Genomic DNA, 16027 nt, shown 5'->3' on the forward strand with positions numbered 1-16027 from the left:
GTTCAAAAAATATTACAGACAAATCTAACACTTACACACGCACATGCGTACACATTGCACAAACAATACAAAAATGTATAAATACATTATAATTTTTCTTCGTCTAGCACCTAACAATCTCTGAGCATGCTCTTCACTGACAAGTCTGAGCCTTATCAGGGCTCTTAGTTTGTAAACTCAATATTCTATAGAAATCGAACGAGAATTGCTGGTGTCTTCCTCTTGTAAGTCGCTTTGGATAAAAGCGTCTGCTAAATAAAGTAAAGTAAAGTAAAGATTATACATAGCCTATAAGTACACACATGTTGAGGCTTTGATCAGTCAGGTCTAGGTCCATTTTGTGATGAGAATCAAAGTTGGTTATTGGCATGGCCTCACATCTCCAAATTTGCACGCTTTGCCTTTGTGAGTGCAGAATTTGCATGCTCTCCCCATTTTGCCGCAGGTTTCCTCCTGCTTCTCTGGTTTCTTACATCGTCCAAAGGCATGCATGTTAGGTGGATTGGCAATCCATCTAATAGAGTCTGTAGGTGTGGGAGTGAAAGTGTGTGTGCTTTATTGGACCCTTCTTGGAATAAGTGGTTATGAAAAGTGAGTGAATGTGTTAAAAAAATATACATTGTTATTTCTTGATTTCATAATCATATTTCAAAATGAGAATACCATGATGCATCAGGTTCTAATTGTAAAAGAGAGGTTCAGGAAGAGGTTCAGTGATTCGACTCACCCATCTTCAAGACTAAATCTTGGTGAAAAATGGATCATTTTGGACTGAAATAAATGTAACATATATAACAATGTAACAGCAAGTGCATGCTGTAATCAAAACTAAAGAGTGTGTGTATTCATGTATTCACTGATCAGCAAGTACACCATTGCAAGTGAAGTGAACCATGATAGGTTACATTGTTACTATCTCCCTGATGGCAAGTCCCTATTTCAGAAGGCCAAGCTGGTTCAATAATGGTTTGAGGAGCACAACAATGCATTTGAGGTTTTGTTTGTTCTTAAAATTTCCACACCTTACTAGTACAGAGTGGAACACCCTTTCATCTTGAGAAGTGCCTTAATTCTTTTTGGCATATATGCAGCAAAGTGTTGGAAACATTCTTGGTCATAAAGACATGGTTAGCAACTGTTCTAATGTCCGATTTTGCTGCACCTATGCAAACTGTAGCCTCACTTTCTTATTTGATAGGAGTCTCACCCAGTACAGTCTCCTGCTGTTGCCCATCTGCTTCAAGGTCTGATTTGTTGTGACTTTAGACATGATATTCTACATACTTTGGTTGAAAAGTAACTTCAACAAGTTGTCTATTCCTAATCTAGATGCCTAAATTTCACTCTGTGCACTGTATGCTGTGCTGCTGTGTATCACAAGTGACAGTCACTTCACTGGTGTATCTGGAGTGTCTGGTATCTGATTGGTGGATTATCTATTTGAAAAAAGAAATTGGCCACTGATATGTAGTTCTGTTGTGAGAGATCCAGGTCTGTATGGTGGCTGAAGCATCAGCATGGCAGCTCAACGCGCCCTTGTCTCCTGCTTCAGTACCCACTGTCAGGGCCCTGGGTCTGGATTTGCAGCCTGACAGCAGAACTGGCCCTGAAGGAGGCAGGATGTCCAGTCAAGGATGGGAAAAAGTCAGGCTCTACCACCTCCCAACACGACAGCGCTGCCCAAATAAGGAATTGTGGCTCTGGTGGGTTTTAATCTGCTCTTTGGCTGCAGGATTCAGATGGTGTGGTTTTGTGCTCTTGGGCAGTGATCCACAATCTGAAAACTGGGTCTGAATGCAGCTTAGTGGGGTTTGATTTGCTGCCAATCTTGATAAGGCCCCAAAGCCAGAGATCATGGTGTGGTGTTTGTGGGGAAATTTCTTCGAAGTGCTGTGCCAGCTTTCATTTAAACTGTTTGTGTACCTGTCTTTTCGGTTGCATTGAAGCTTGATTGGTGAAGCGCTCAGCTAGATGTAATCACCAAGAAGCGATTGTTGTTTGTGCCAACAAGTAATCATGTTTTCTGACCTTGAAAAATTCATTTCCCGACACATTAGCATTCCATTAAATTCTTTTCATTAATCGCCTGGACAATTATGTTGGCTCTATTTAAATGACAGGCTAATGAGAAAACAAACCAGCGTTGACAGGATGCTCTGACAGCAGCACGTTGGTGAGTAGTTTCTGTTTGAAAGGGAGGATGGTAGTTTGATGTGTCAGATTTCGTGTCAGGACATTATTCTAGAGATGGGCGTGACTTGCGTGTCATCTGCTGTTAATTACTCGTCATTTAATTGTAGTTGTCTACAGCGGACGGCAGTGAGAACCTCAGGTTGGGAGCCTGGTCATGTGATGCGGCTGGAATCCGACACCTCGGGCTTCGGGCGCATCTGTATCGGTATTATGACACGGCGGGAGGACGGCGCAGGGCCGGAGGGACACTTGAGGACGCTACCGGCCACGGCGTCCGCAGACGGCGTCTGAGAGACGCTCCGCGGCTCCGGACTCTTCGCTCGCATCGGACCGCCAAAATTATGTTTCTGGACATTAAGGCGACAGAAGGCAACGTGCACCGCGGAGCAAAGTGGACTGTTTTCCTCCAGATTGCCTCGTAACTCCGTTCCTGCGTGCACGTCCATGACCGGAGAAGTTGTCCCAGGGAGACACGGTGAGAAGAAAAGAATTAACATTAGTCATGATAATGCATCTGCGATCGTATTATTATTCATGTCGGGATCATCGATCCGTCGATCGTTCTTGATCTTATTATTAACATTCATATTGTATTGCCGTCATTTTTAGGATCGGTGGTTCTGTTAGAAGTTTGGACCACATTGTTAACATTTCCATTTCAAAATAATATTTTATGGCTAGATGAAAATGTGTCTGTTTTAATTCATTTTGACTAACAGCACAACATCAATTAAGATCAAAGTTTTCATTCAGATGACCTGAAATCTATTTGTACATTTTACTTTATTTTATTTTTTTGTTTGTTGGCATTGTGTATGTTTAGTAAATGTATTACATTTAATGATTATGTATTTAATAAAAATGGTACTATACACAAACCAGACAAACTGAGCTTAATCCCCACTATGCTGCATTTTAAAAATCTCATTTCATTTAGGCCATTCATTATTCTTTTTTTTTTCTTTTTATAATTTTTTGATACTTTTATTAAAAACATATTATTCCAGTCAAACTCTTAATGTAAATGCTGCTTTAAAACATTTCTTTGTGTCGCAGTTTCACTTTGAATTAAAATGAATTGTAGTCTGTTTAACAAGGCGTAAAGTCGTGGACCCTCCAGTTTACCCAGGTGCACTGGTGATATATCAGTCTTTCTTCAGTTATTTAAAGCTGGAACTAATCACCATCACACCTCCCTCCCCACTCACCCACCTTTCATGTCTGGGTACCCATTTAAGGTATTTCATTTGAATGTGTGGAGAATATTAAATAGATTCATTGTCCCACAGCCGAGATCAAATATTAAAAGAAAATTTTGGGTGGAAAAAGTGTGTGGACAAAACTCTGGAAATGTTTCTAGTGGCGTTAGTTCTCCGCTTAATAGTCACATTCAAATTCAAACAGTTTGCATTCCAGTGGAGGTGCTGAGAGTTCAGCTGTAATTTATTTTAAAGGTGCACTTAAAGTATTGAAGAATGCTGCAGGCCTTGTATCCCTGGATAAAGTCGTGGCGTGAAGCCGTTTTCACATCGGCCTTCAGCGGCACATCACTCATCACTGCAGACAGCCCAGAGCAGCGCTGCCCTCGTTCTACTCAAGCTGTGGTGTTAAGGGCAGCCGCTTGACACGCTGTCACTTTTATCAGGATCCGGCCGCTCTGTCCCTGCTCCAGCCAAGGCTAAATTTGCTGAGTTCTCGTGCTTATTCTGAGATGCCAGTGTGTGCTTGTTTATTGGCTATTAATCATGGCAGCTAATGTACGGATTTGTACATTTGTACGAGAGAAGCATTTCTTATGTGATGAAAGGAGGAGAAGGGGCTTGCTGCTCTCTCCAGTTCATTATGTCTTTCAGCCATTCTGTTTGTGTGGTCTTTGTGTGTTATTTTTACCTGCACAATTGCTTCTAAAGTAGAATAAAACTTCAAACGCCCTCATCAGCTGCTTTGATCTGTGACCTGTTTACGTAGTGATGCCATAAATATCTCTTTATCTGTAAATCCCAGCTCTGAAGCCAGGTCGCGAATATGATGAATGAAGTCTGTGCACCTCGTTCTCTGCTCAACCTCTCCAACACCCTGACTCATCAAGGGCCGCGTTCTCAGGGCAGGACCCAAATCCTCCAGCAAGCCATTACGGCCCACTGGTGCTCGGAAGAGTTATGGCCACAACGCACCTAATGACAATAACAGCAATATGTTTTATTGCAGCAGCAGCTAATGAACAGAAAGGCTCGGCCGTAATAAAAAACACCTTAAATCCCCCAGCAAGGTCAGGTCAGCATCGCAGCAATTATAGAACTCAGCTGCAGGGCTGCTGCAAAACACCTTTATTATCTGCAAACAGCTACACTCTGTCCCCATCTCAGTATCGCCTGCTGCTACTAAAACAATATAGCTGCAGTTCAGAGCGCCGGACTGGTTGGTTGCATTGTGTGTATGAGTGGAATAAGTGGCGCCAATCATCACAGGCCATCTGATGCTCTGCATTCTGTTGCAATGCAGGTTTAACGAATGTGTGAAATGAAAGCGCGGATCTGGACTCTGGAAAAAGACGTGCAGGCGCTGTAGATGCCAGAATGGATTTGTTTGGGCTCAGACTTGAAAGGGGGACTGAATTAACCAGAGTAAATGCGGTTCAGACCTGGAATTTCAAACACAATGCTGGAGAATGTTGGATAATAGCATCAGTGTAAACAACTTAAGTTCCCCCAGAATGCACGAGTCATGGAAGAGGCATACAGAACAGTAGGAAGGAAGGAATTTGCACCATTCCGCAGGCTGTCCGGTCATGTTCATCTCTTGTCCAAGCTGGTTACCATTGTGAGGAATAAAAAGGAAGAATTACATGACGGGAATGTGAACAGCTAGACAGCAGAAGTTGAGTGTTGCAAACAGTCACCGCTTGATAGACAGATGAAACCGCTTCTGACAGGTGGTGACTATGGGATCATATCAGTGGTGTTTGAACAGATGAAGGGAACTTCTGTTCTTTGATGTAACCAAATTAAGTGACAAGGTATTTGTTGTGCTGCTCTCATGCCAGGAGTGAAAGCCGTTTTGGCTTCGGAGTGAAGATCTTGTGCCATTGCCGAGTCATGAATGTGTTCACAGCAGCCGTGTCACACATTAACTATATTTTCAAAGCAGACTGCGGCCACTAAATATGGAAATATGTTTCATATCCAGTGTCAGTTGGGGCAGGGTTAGGCCATATGCTCATAACTCAACATCAGACAATTAGATTCACATTTACCTTACAAACATGCATGTGCCTAAATAAACATTTTAAAACATTTTTTCAAACATTTAAGATATTATTATGAAATCAATGGGCTACTAGTAAAAAAAACTGTCATTAAGCAAACTGCTATTTGTATTAGAATAACATTTTAAATCAAATCCAATTTCTGTATTATGTGTCAGTCATTTTGTAGTCAGTCTTGATAATTTCATCATAATCAGGTCCATTGTGATTTCCTGAGAGGCATCATCCTACCTAATATAGCATATATTTCCCACATGAAATCTGATATTTCCCACATGATTTTTTAGAAATATAATTAATAATAGGTTCAGTGCTCCATATTGTGTAATACTTCCCATTAAATATTCTAATATTCTAATAAAAATAAAAAATCAATTGGATTTTTTTTTATTGTTTGGGGCATGAACTGCAGTGTGCTTATGCCATTAAATAGTGTGTGTGTGTGTGTGTGTGTGTGTGTGTGTGTGTGTGCGCGCGTTTTTGGAATTCATCCGTCAGACTAGCTTTACTCATTCCTTCAGGCTCCTACTGTCAAAATGGTTATAAAACTTCAGAAAAAAAGTCTATTTTAATATTACAGCTTTTGGCATCATTTTACAGAGACTGACTTTTTCCATGTTCCCACTCTACTGACCTGTTCTAGACTGTCTGTTTGTCTGTGTACTGATAAAAAAATGGTGACTCTTTTTTTTCTGTCCAGAATAATCTGCATTTTACCAAAGGAACAAGAGCATGAACGAGATACTTTCTCTTCTTCCTCGGTGTAAACTGCCGTGAAGACTGATGTGGATCCAGGCAGCGTGGTTTTCCATAGAGCATCATAATTCCTCAGCTGGCAGCGCTGCCAGGTTGGCCCGTGCCTGAATATTTCTCATGGTGGGGATAGTTAGAACGCACCTGTCATTACAACTGGCACACAGCTCAGTGTAAACACGCTTTGACCTGTCCCTGTTCATTGTGACGGCAGAGCTTAAGCACATACTCTCTCTAATTGCTGCTTTAAAGAGGTAAAAGAAAAAACTGAAATATTCTTTCTTCTGAAACAGTACTGAGCGCCAGCCAATTCCTAAAAACTCTTGCACATTCTCTTTCCTCATTTGTCTGATATGTTATAAAAATGGATGTGTGTGTGTGTGTGTGTGTGTATACCATTAAGAAATTTAAACTACTGTGCAATAAAAGAACATATCTTGTAGTTGCTATATACAGTGCTTTTTAATCCCAGCACTGTCCATATTGGTTGAAAGTAATAAAATTGTGTTTCTACACAAAGACAACTAATTGTTATATGCAAATAATCAGTGAGTAATTCCACCTTAAATTTTGAGCTGTAAGAATAAACGAGTCACGACCAGCGGTAGTAGTCACAGAAAAAATGTTGTGGCTTGGAGGGCAGTGTGCCCAACTTCTGAAGTGTTACAGTGTTTGTTGCATTGTGTGTTCAATCGAAGGAATTTTTAGAATCTAGAAACATTTCAATGTGCATGATATTGCAAGAAACATACGTTCATGGCCACAGTTCTTTAGTTTGCATATGTGAATGCTGTGCATGTCACACACATTCAAACTCTGTCTTGTTTCTCTGGAGAGACAAGGTGATTCAAAAGGTCAGAGTTGACATTTTGTCACCCAGAATATTTGTAGACAGGGTTATTAATCTGTGGCAGGAATAACTGTTGCAGTTGAGCACAGTGACTGGTTCCCTCAACACTCTCTTTCACGCCATTTGTCGACCTTTAAAATGTACGATGTGTTTCAGTTGACTCAGTATTGGTGTGAGTAGAATTATTTTGGAGATCTGTCATGCCCATCTCAACATTATTCCTCATCATCTACATTCTGGTGTAAAGGAACCATCTTGGTCTAGGAGGACGTTTCAGATGCCTGGTGGCTTTAATTTAGCATGACATGGCAGGAAAGCCAGACTCTCGTGTATGGTTACACCTCCGTGATAGGTTTAGGAATACTATTTCCCCACATGCCCCCCTTCCGCCTCATTGTTGTCTGTTCCATTCATCCTACTCCCAGTGTTTGTAATTGTACTGTCCTCATTTACATGCCAATTACCGAGTATTGGTTACAGGGTTTGTGACCGTGGCCTCGTATTGTGCAACTGAATGCCAGTCCTCTCCTAACCTTTGTGCTACTAACACATCTTGTCAGCCAAATTGGAAGGCATTGTGTAAGGTATTGTCAATTCAGGAGGGACAGAAATGATATTTTTAGTAACAGATATTTAAATCTTTCAAGAAAAAAGCTAAACTTTTCTGCCTCTGATTTTATGTTTCTAATTATATAATTCTGTCTTAGATTATCACTTTTATGGCATAGGAATACACAGCTACTCTTTATTATCAACAACAATTTATTAGATTCATTGTTCTAAATTAGACACTTTAAAACATTGAATTTGTGCTGGTTCATAGATTATTCTGATCCCGTATTCTGCTCTCAATTTAATATTGGGAGAAACTAGAAACAAATCTGTAAGCCATATAAATATGCCTCGGCATCCTACAAAATAAACTTACTGACTATTAACCAAAAAATGTTTTCAGGTAATTTTATGTATACAGATGCATTTCTGGAACCATCTAACTCAACTGATGTGTCTCAATGTGCAAGTTATTTTCTCCACCGTTTGGAAATCCTCACTTCCAGATGGGACATGTTTTAGATGTGATTACAGCTGTATAACCTACTTGTGTTGTTGGGTTGGTTTGACATGTTTTTGTATCAGTTATTGACATGTTAAGTGATGTCTTTGACTCTTTTGATCTAGATGGTAAAAGGTGGTGGAGGCTGGAGGTTCGCCCACTGTCACCTTCCCAATATCACTTGAGTAACTGGAGGGTAAGTTCCACATTATCAGCACACCTTCACAACCAAACACAATCATTTTCTCTCTTGGTGAGTAAAGAACTAGAGATTACACACCCATATGATCTTCTGCTTGAGGGTGTTGGCAGTCTCCTACACACACACAGCCCATATGATCCTGGCTTGTGAGGCTGCCTGGCAGACGGTTCAGGAACACTCATTTAATAAGCACCCTTAAAATATTTACTTGCCTGCGGCCAGCCAAGGTTTTAGGTGTCAATTAAGTAATTAAAGAGGCAAAGGTGTTTGCTTCAGCTATGGTGGCAGCAGGGTTTGAATGGTGGGCCAGCAAATGCTTGTCCTGTTGAGAACCCTCAGACTGTTTCCATGTCATGCCTTCCAACCAGACAGCAGGATTGGTTTACTCAGAACAGCTTGGAGTCCGACAGCTCTGAGGGGATTATGTAACACCCTGCACATCAAATGTAAAGCACCCATGGGCAGGCAGAGGCATATCATCTGGGAGGAGTCCGAGACAGCAGCTCTCATTCAAATTTGAAGCAAAATGCATTCAGGCTCACTAACAGGCCTTTAGGCCTTCCTGTCCCTCCCCATGTAAGGCCTCCATGGAAATAAAAGCAGATTCTGAAACACTTCTAATTAGTAGTATGGAAGCAGATTAAATGAGTTCGCAGCAGTTCACATTTGGGGATGTATAGTGTGTCTGTATGTCTGCATCCGCTTTGAATATGTCACAGTATATTGTTATCTTTCTGTGTTCGATCAATGAATCAATGAAGGTTTTATTTTAGTTCAATGGAAGTCACTTTGTGAGGAACCAAAGTTAAGAAAGGGGAATTCATCCTTTCCTGGTCAGCACTGGATCATCCTGGGTTGTTCATGTCAGGTCACATCAGGGTGTAGTGGGATTCTTTTGTATGCATTCTTTTTAGTTCAATTGTGATCAATTGTGATTTCAGGTGACATTATGGGTGCTGGTATCCCTGCTAACCCAGGTTGAAGGGACCTTTACTGGAGCAGAAAAGGGTTTGGAAGACTCTCATACATCAGTAATGAAAACCACAGACAGGATGGCATGGTATCCACACGACTACTCCGAAGGTCAAAATGAAAAAGAAGCTGAGAAAGCTACGACTTCCTTGTCTGGACTGTTTGGTTAGTACCAGAATCGTAGCACTTCCAATCATTTTTTTACAATAAGAGATTGGTGTCAAGGCATTTGACTGTCGTTGCCACACATTTTTTCACATCCTTGCTGGAATACAATAAAATCACTCACATCCTCACACCTGTGGGATATTTCTAATTTGTTCACATTCCTGCTGTATTTCCACTACCTGCCAGTCCTGATTTCAGATCAATTTAATGCATTCTTCATACTTTATGATGAAATGTTGTTTTGGGTTGCAGTGCCAACAGATCATTCTAGCTTGTTCTATATGGTAATAGAAGACATAAGTATTCCATTCTTGGACTCTGCAGGAATTTTTCATAAATGACTGGGCAATTCCTGCAACCTACAAAATTGACTGCAGGTGTGAATTTCCACACCTGGTTAGTATTCTTCACTAATTCCACTTTTATAAAACGTTTCAATCAAATGGAATCATGAATTAGGATACTTTGAGGATACATTTTTTTATTGGCAATGAAAAAAATCTACCTTAATATGTACTAAAACCAGAGCTGCCGTTTCTAATACCACGTCCTGGCTAGGATAATCTCTGGAATATGGAACCCATCTTATTTCATTTTATGATGAAAAACTATGTTTTGTTAGTATTTTTTGTCTGCCCCACCCTAGTACAACTGTTCCCTTTTTAAATGACATAAAACCTTGATATTATGTTCCCCCTTGTTCCTTGGTCATCTTTATTTGCCTGTGAGGCATTCTGTATGGTAATAGCGAACAAATTCATCTGAAGTAGTTAAACTTTCTCCCTGAAGCTAAAAATATATAAATCAAGTCTAGAGCCACAGTGAGACAGTCACTCCCAGACAACAAATAGAACGGCTCTGGCAAAGCCAAGCCGCTTTCTGTGCAGGAGAGAGGTGGCTCTGGTCAACTCAATCTGACTTGTGATCAATGTCTTATTACATTTTCATGTCTAGCGCACCCTGTTTTTGAGGTGGAGGTAAATTTCTGTCCAGGGATCCCAGAGCACAAGTGTTTCTATTTTTCATTTGATGGTAATAAATAAACCACTGAGTCTTTAATGGCTCAAGAACTTAATCCTAGAGAAGATTATGTTTTATGTTTTCCTATGAAACTTTCTTATGTGTTGAGCCTGCTTTTGGATGCATCTGTTGGTAATTTACAGCCAGTGAGAGCAGTTTCTCTGTGAGGGTAATTGCTTGAAATGGTTATTATACTGTAGCATTCCTTTTCAGAACTTCCCTATGCTCTCAAGAGAAAATTGCTTTGTAACACAGGCATTTACATATATTATTAATTGTAATGTAATTACACTGTGACATATAATGTATCCTTAACCGGAAGAACTAGAGGAAATATCTTACAATATTTCCCTAATTATGTGATAAAAAATGTACAAGAACAATAGCCGGTTTCAACAGGTGCTTTTTGAATGATTATCTGCTTTGATGGTTATCCTGTTATCTGGCCCGGTGTACATATTTAATCAAATCATTTGACTGAGTTCAAAAAAGTGTCCAGTCCAGGGAGATCTGATTTGGCTCAGAGTTATAAGGTATTAGGAAATTGTGAGGGATCATAGTTGGCGTAATACTGACATGAACATGCATTACTCAAAAGGCATTGGTCAATAAATGGGATATTTACAGCCATTCTAATCTTTCCCAGATTTTGCTTGTGATGTGCAGAGTGTTGTCAAATTCCACTTACTTCTCCTCCACTTTGTTACAGGGGATGTGTCAACTGTAGACACGGCTGATGACCATCGGAAACGATGGCAACGGTCTCTGTCTGATCATGCTTCCCGTCGGAGGTCACGGAAGAACCGGAAGAAGGGCCAGAGCAGTCCAGACTGTCGGATGGAGAAAAGGCAGGTGCGGGTGAAGGATCTGGACCTTGGCCATGACTCCGATGAGATAATAGTCTTTAAATTTTGTGTGGGCACATGTTCAAGTGCCCGCAAGAATTATGACCTGGCCCTGAAGAAACTCATGGACAAAGGCAGCATCCCAAACCGCAAGGTGAGCACCCAGCCCTGCTGCCGCCCAACCAGCTACGAGACGGTGTCCTTCATGGACACCCATACCATCTGGCAGACCATCAAGTGGCTGTCGGCAGCCAACTGTAGCTGTGTGGGGTGAGTTGACTGCCTTTAAAACACAGTCGGAAGCTCTTCCAATGAGAGAAGTAGAGGATGTCCTCATGGTTCCAGACCAAGCTAGTGAGGAGCATGGCAACTCCATGGCAAGGCTCTTGCCTTGGTAGAATGGGACCTGTGGCCCTCCAGCGTTGAAGCAGCTCGGAGGCAAGATGGAGACAGGCCTTCAGGGAGCACTGGCATGAAGTGAGTGCGCTGTGTGCCATATGAACACACAGAGGGACCACATGGTCAGCTACTGAGTGAAGAACCAGGAAGTACAAGTCAGTGTGGGATTTATGTTCCTTTGTGTTACTTGTGAGGGGTGTGTTAAGGTACCAAAGACCAAAACCTGTTAAAATTGAGATAATATGAAGCAAAGTCAGTTCATAATGTGGTTGTTTCATTTTGTCTGACCAAAATATTGTGTTATGTGATTACATTGGCAGCTCTGTCTACTGGCCATACGGCTTTGTCACAGAAAGCTAAGAAAGAAAAGTTAGTCTCCCTTTTCAATTTGTCTATATTAACAGGGAAAAGATTTATTTGCATAATTTATGGCAATTTTACTTAACCTAAATAACTGGCTAAAATGCTGGCTATGTCCCACATCTAAGATATAAATATGATTTAAGTCAAAATTTTGGTTTAAGTAACAAATGAGGCATGTTAGTGATATTTGCTTCTGTAAGGCCATAAGGTCTGGCTCATTCGTGGCTTGTTTTTTTTGGTTCTCTTTTTCTGTAACACTAAAATGTCAAGTGATTTGTATACTTTTTTTTTTCAATTATAGATATTTATCAAGCCATCTTTCAGAAACTATTTCAGAGTGTTTCTCAATGTGTTTGGGTGCCTATACCAATACAAATTCACTTTGTGGAAATATCATTATATCATTCTACCCAAAAGTAATATATTTACTCCTTCATCTTTCCCTAAATACATTTTCTACAGATATAGATTTTGTTTTTTTTATTTAGCCTAACATGTATGTAGTTATTTTCATATATATTGAGCATTTTAGACATGTGTTATCACTCCTGTTCAAATATGGCATCAACCACTAGAAATGGTTATCAGAATGTTGCTCACTACATATCATGCATCATATGCCAGTGGAAAGATACATTTTAATTAGATAACCGTTAATTTGGGCATTTACATATATATTGCTGTTGACTAGGCCTGAGTTTCTATTGGGTCTTTTTTCTTGGATTTACATGTTGTGTTAATTGAACACAACTGAGCAAAACCAGCTTGTGTCTGTGCATACACCAACCATGTTTCCATTTTTTATTTATCTCAGGACTCTTTAAAACTGTCCAACAATATTTTGTGTTAAGAGATGGCAACTTAAATGGAAAAAAATATTTTTGTATATGTTCATTTATTTCTGGAAATGTGCATGGCCCAAAGGCTCCAAGGACAGATATTAGTTCTGTTTCACTGTACATCCACTCTGTTTACCATATTGACTGCTGGTGAATGGCTGCTTTGTCTTCAGCACTAAGATTTGAATTCTCATCCTTATGCTGTTGATGAGATGGGTCTCCCATTAGATGCTATGCATCTTCTTCCCTTTTTATGCTAGAGGGGGATTATATTTATTGCTTTAAATTATTTATTTATTATGTATTTTTTTATGAGATGTGCATTTTACATGTTTCAAATGTCTATTTATGAAGTGGCCGTGAAAGATATATTTTTTTCTTGTACAGAAGTAGATCCTTAAAGAAACATTGAAGAAACGTTTCAGAAACATTCACAGTATAAAGAACTTTCACCTTATATAACTGAAATTTTATTCTCATTTTTAGAACACTTCAACTCAATTGTTTTAGGTATTGTTTGTCATTGTATAAAAGTCAATCACTAAGTATACAGTACTGTGCAAACAGTCCAATACAAACCCATTTTATTAATATCAAACATTGATTTACCTAATGCATTTATTCATTAAGCAATAAAATTATGTGTATAGGGACTCTGTTGTCGTCCTAATGCTCTCTAGAGTTTTGCTTGTTGGAGATGATTCATTTGTCAATAGTCTCTTCCTGAACAAGTTTCTGTTGGGAAGATGAAAAACTTTTTATTTCACTACCTCCTAAAACTTTTGCACAGTACTGTACAATTTAAACAAAATGTTATTGGAATAAAATATGCCTTATTGCATATCAGTTTCATTGTGATGTTCTGTCCACTCATAAACCCATGAAAATGATGTTTCTGTTCCTCGATTGCTCTATAACCGTGCCAAAGTGCAAAGCCAAAAGAGGAGGGACTGTGCCTGACATCTGCTGTCATGAGGGATCATACACCTCGGCCTATTAATGCTCAGTGCTTCACCTTACTGGGCCGTGATGTACAAACAGGGCTTTTTTTTCAATAACAAACCTCACCTTCAGTGTTTTACCTATTATTATTATTATTATTATTATTATTATTATTATTATTATTATTATTATTATTATTATTATGCATTTGTGAAAGCCCTGTATGGACTCTTTTTGTACTTTTTTTCCTGTAAAGGAATAAAATTTTTATCTTAAAGAACACAGCTTTGTCTTGAATCTCAACAAGCTTGCTTGTATTTCTTCTACACGTTGAGCAGCATGTGTGTATTTCTGAAAAGATGTGTTCTCTGAAGCGAGAAGCTAACACGCGGTTCTGCACGTCTCTGTAAACTACCACACAGGTCTGGGTTTGTTCTCTTATCCAGACACCATCAAACGCTGATCACCTTATTTTCTTTTGTCAGAGTCTCTTAGATAAGGCACCTTTTCATCCAGGGGGCAGACATGCTCCTGCGCTGCTGTAATCTGTGCAATACGCTGTTTACACAAAGCGCAGGAAAGGGCTGGTGCAGCACAGGGGGCGTTCACACCCGATTCTGATCTTCATGCTTCCAACAGGACTAAAGTGTACAGCGATACTGTTCCAGAGCGCAGGTGCCCAAACATCTGCAACATTGGATCCTCTGGGAAGGGAGGGTTAGAGGGAGCACATCCATCAACCTCTCAAGAACACAAATGTTTAGAGGGTTGCTGCAACAGCAATAATCAAAACAGTCTGTTCAAACCTGGAGGATGAAATCTCCCACACCAGGCCTTGCTACTTAGTGACCCTTTCAAGCACAAAAAGCGAGACACCTCAACAATATTCCAAGGTCCAGATCCTTCCTGAAAACCAAGGTTCAGCCAGACCCTCCAGCGACAGTCAGCGCGATTCATCAGGCCATCCTGCTCCTTTCTCGCTGTGAGGAGGTGTGCATATCCAAATCAGTAAGCAGCCAAAAACGGAGGATAAATTTATGTTTGAGAAACAGAGGAGACAGCACAGACATAACATTAGAAGTTAACGACTGCAGCTAAAATCCAAGAATCTCTCTCCTTCTCTGATCCAGATGTTGTTTGATTTTATTTCATATTTTTATTCACCGAACCAACCATTCAGATACACTGAGAACATTGTCTCAAGATGATGATGATGATGATGCTTCATCCTCTATCCATGTTACTGTTTCTTATTAAACAGGCCATTACTGCACCTCCTGGAAAGTGTGTTCTGAGGTTCCAGTCAATTACAAGCTAATAATGCTCACTACACCAGCAGAACGACAGTACATCTGAAAATACTTTCTGCCTCTCGATCATGTAAGTGTTCCTTGCTTTAAAACATAGTGGCCTTTATTTAGAAGGTGATGGAATTCCATCTAGATGAGAATCAAGATGCTGAAGCATATCACAGCCCTGCCTTTTATCATCTGTCCTTTCACCTAAAATGTCCCATGGATTTCCATGAATGCAATAAATCAGTCCAGTACTGGAACACCCAGAGAGGTGTCAAGCATCAAGCAAGCAGCATGCTGATGATGAAGTTCATGTGAAGAATGATGGGGTGCTGTGTGCAGTCATTGTAGGTTTACAGAAACTCTGTGTTTATTTTCTGGATCCTGAATGGGTAATCTGCACCAGTCCATGAACCCTGAAATGCTGAATCCTGTGTAGCACAGCCATGACAGAAATGTCCAAACACAGAGATGATCAGATATAGAGGCACCCAAGAGTTCAAAATATGCATGCAACAAGTTAAAGCAAGTGAACATCCGCTTATAATTGAACTCGTTATATAAATAGAGAATACATTCGTTTCCCAACACATTTAAATAAAGCGCTTAAATAAAGTCTCTCCAGAATGTTAGTTTATCGTTTGTCGCCCTCTGCTGGCCAGAGAGAGGAGGTGTAATTCATGGAGAAGTTCTAAGAATATAAATATCAATTCAAATTCTTTTTAGATGAAAGAAATCATGAGTTCTCTGGAGAAACTTGCAGTTGTGGATATGAATCTGTGGCAGGATAATGAAGAAAGATGATTCATTTAACTGTGTGTGGCATTATATCCTGGATGGTTCAGAAATTTAATTTAAATTTAATTG

The 16027-nt window shown here is 40.0% G+C and overlaps 1 protein-coding gene across 1 annotated transcript; it reads left to right on the forward strand.

The window, feature by feature from the left end:
- The first annotated feature begins 2091 nt into the window (after positions 1-2091).
- Positions 2092-13985, forward strand: artn (artemin). The gene is made up of 4 exons (XM_029001325.1): positions 2092-2668; positions 8241-8311; positions 9259-9454; positions 11187-13985. The coding sequence occupies exons 1-4, from the start codon at positions 2638-2640 to the stop codon at positions 11594-11596; spliced, it is 708 nt and encodes a 235-aa protein (XP_028857158.1). The 5' UTR covers positions 2092-2637; the 3' UTR covers positions 11597-13985.
- The last annotated feature ends 2042 nt before the right edge of the window (positions 13986-16027 follow it).

This window comes from Denticeps clupeoides, chromosome 13, assembly GCF_900700375.1.
Source record: "Denticeps clupeoides chromosome 13, fDenClu1.1, whole genome shotgun sequence".
Classification (NCBI taxonomy): Eukaryota; Metazoa; Chordata; class Actinopteri; order Clupeiformes; family Denticipitidae; genus Denticeps; species Denticeps clupeoides.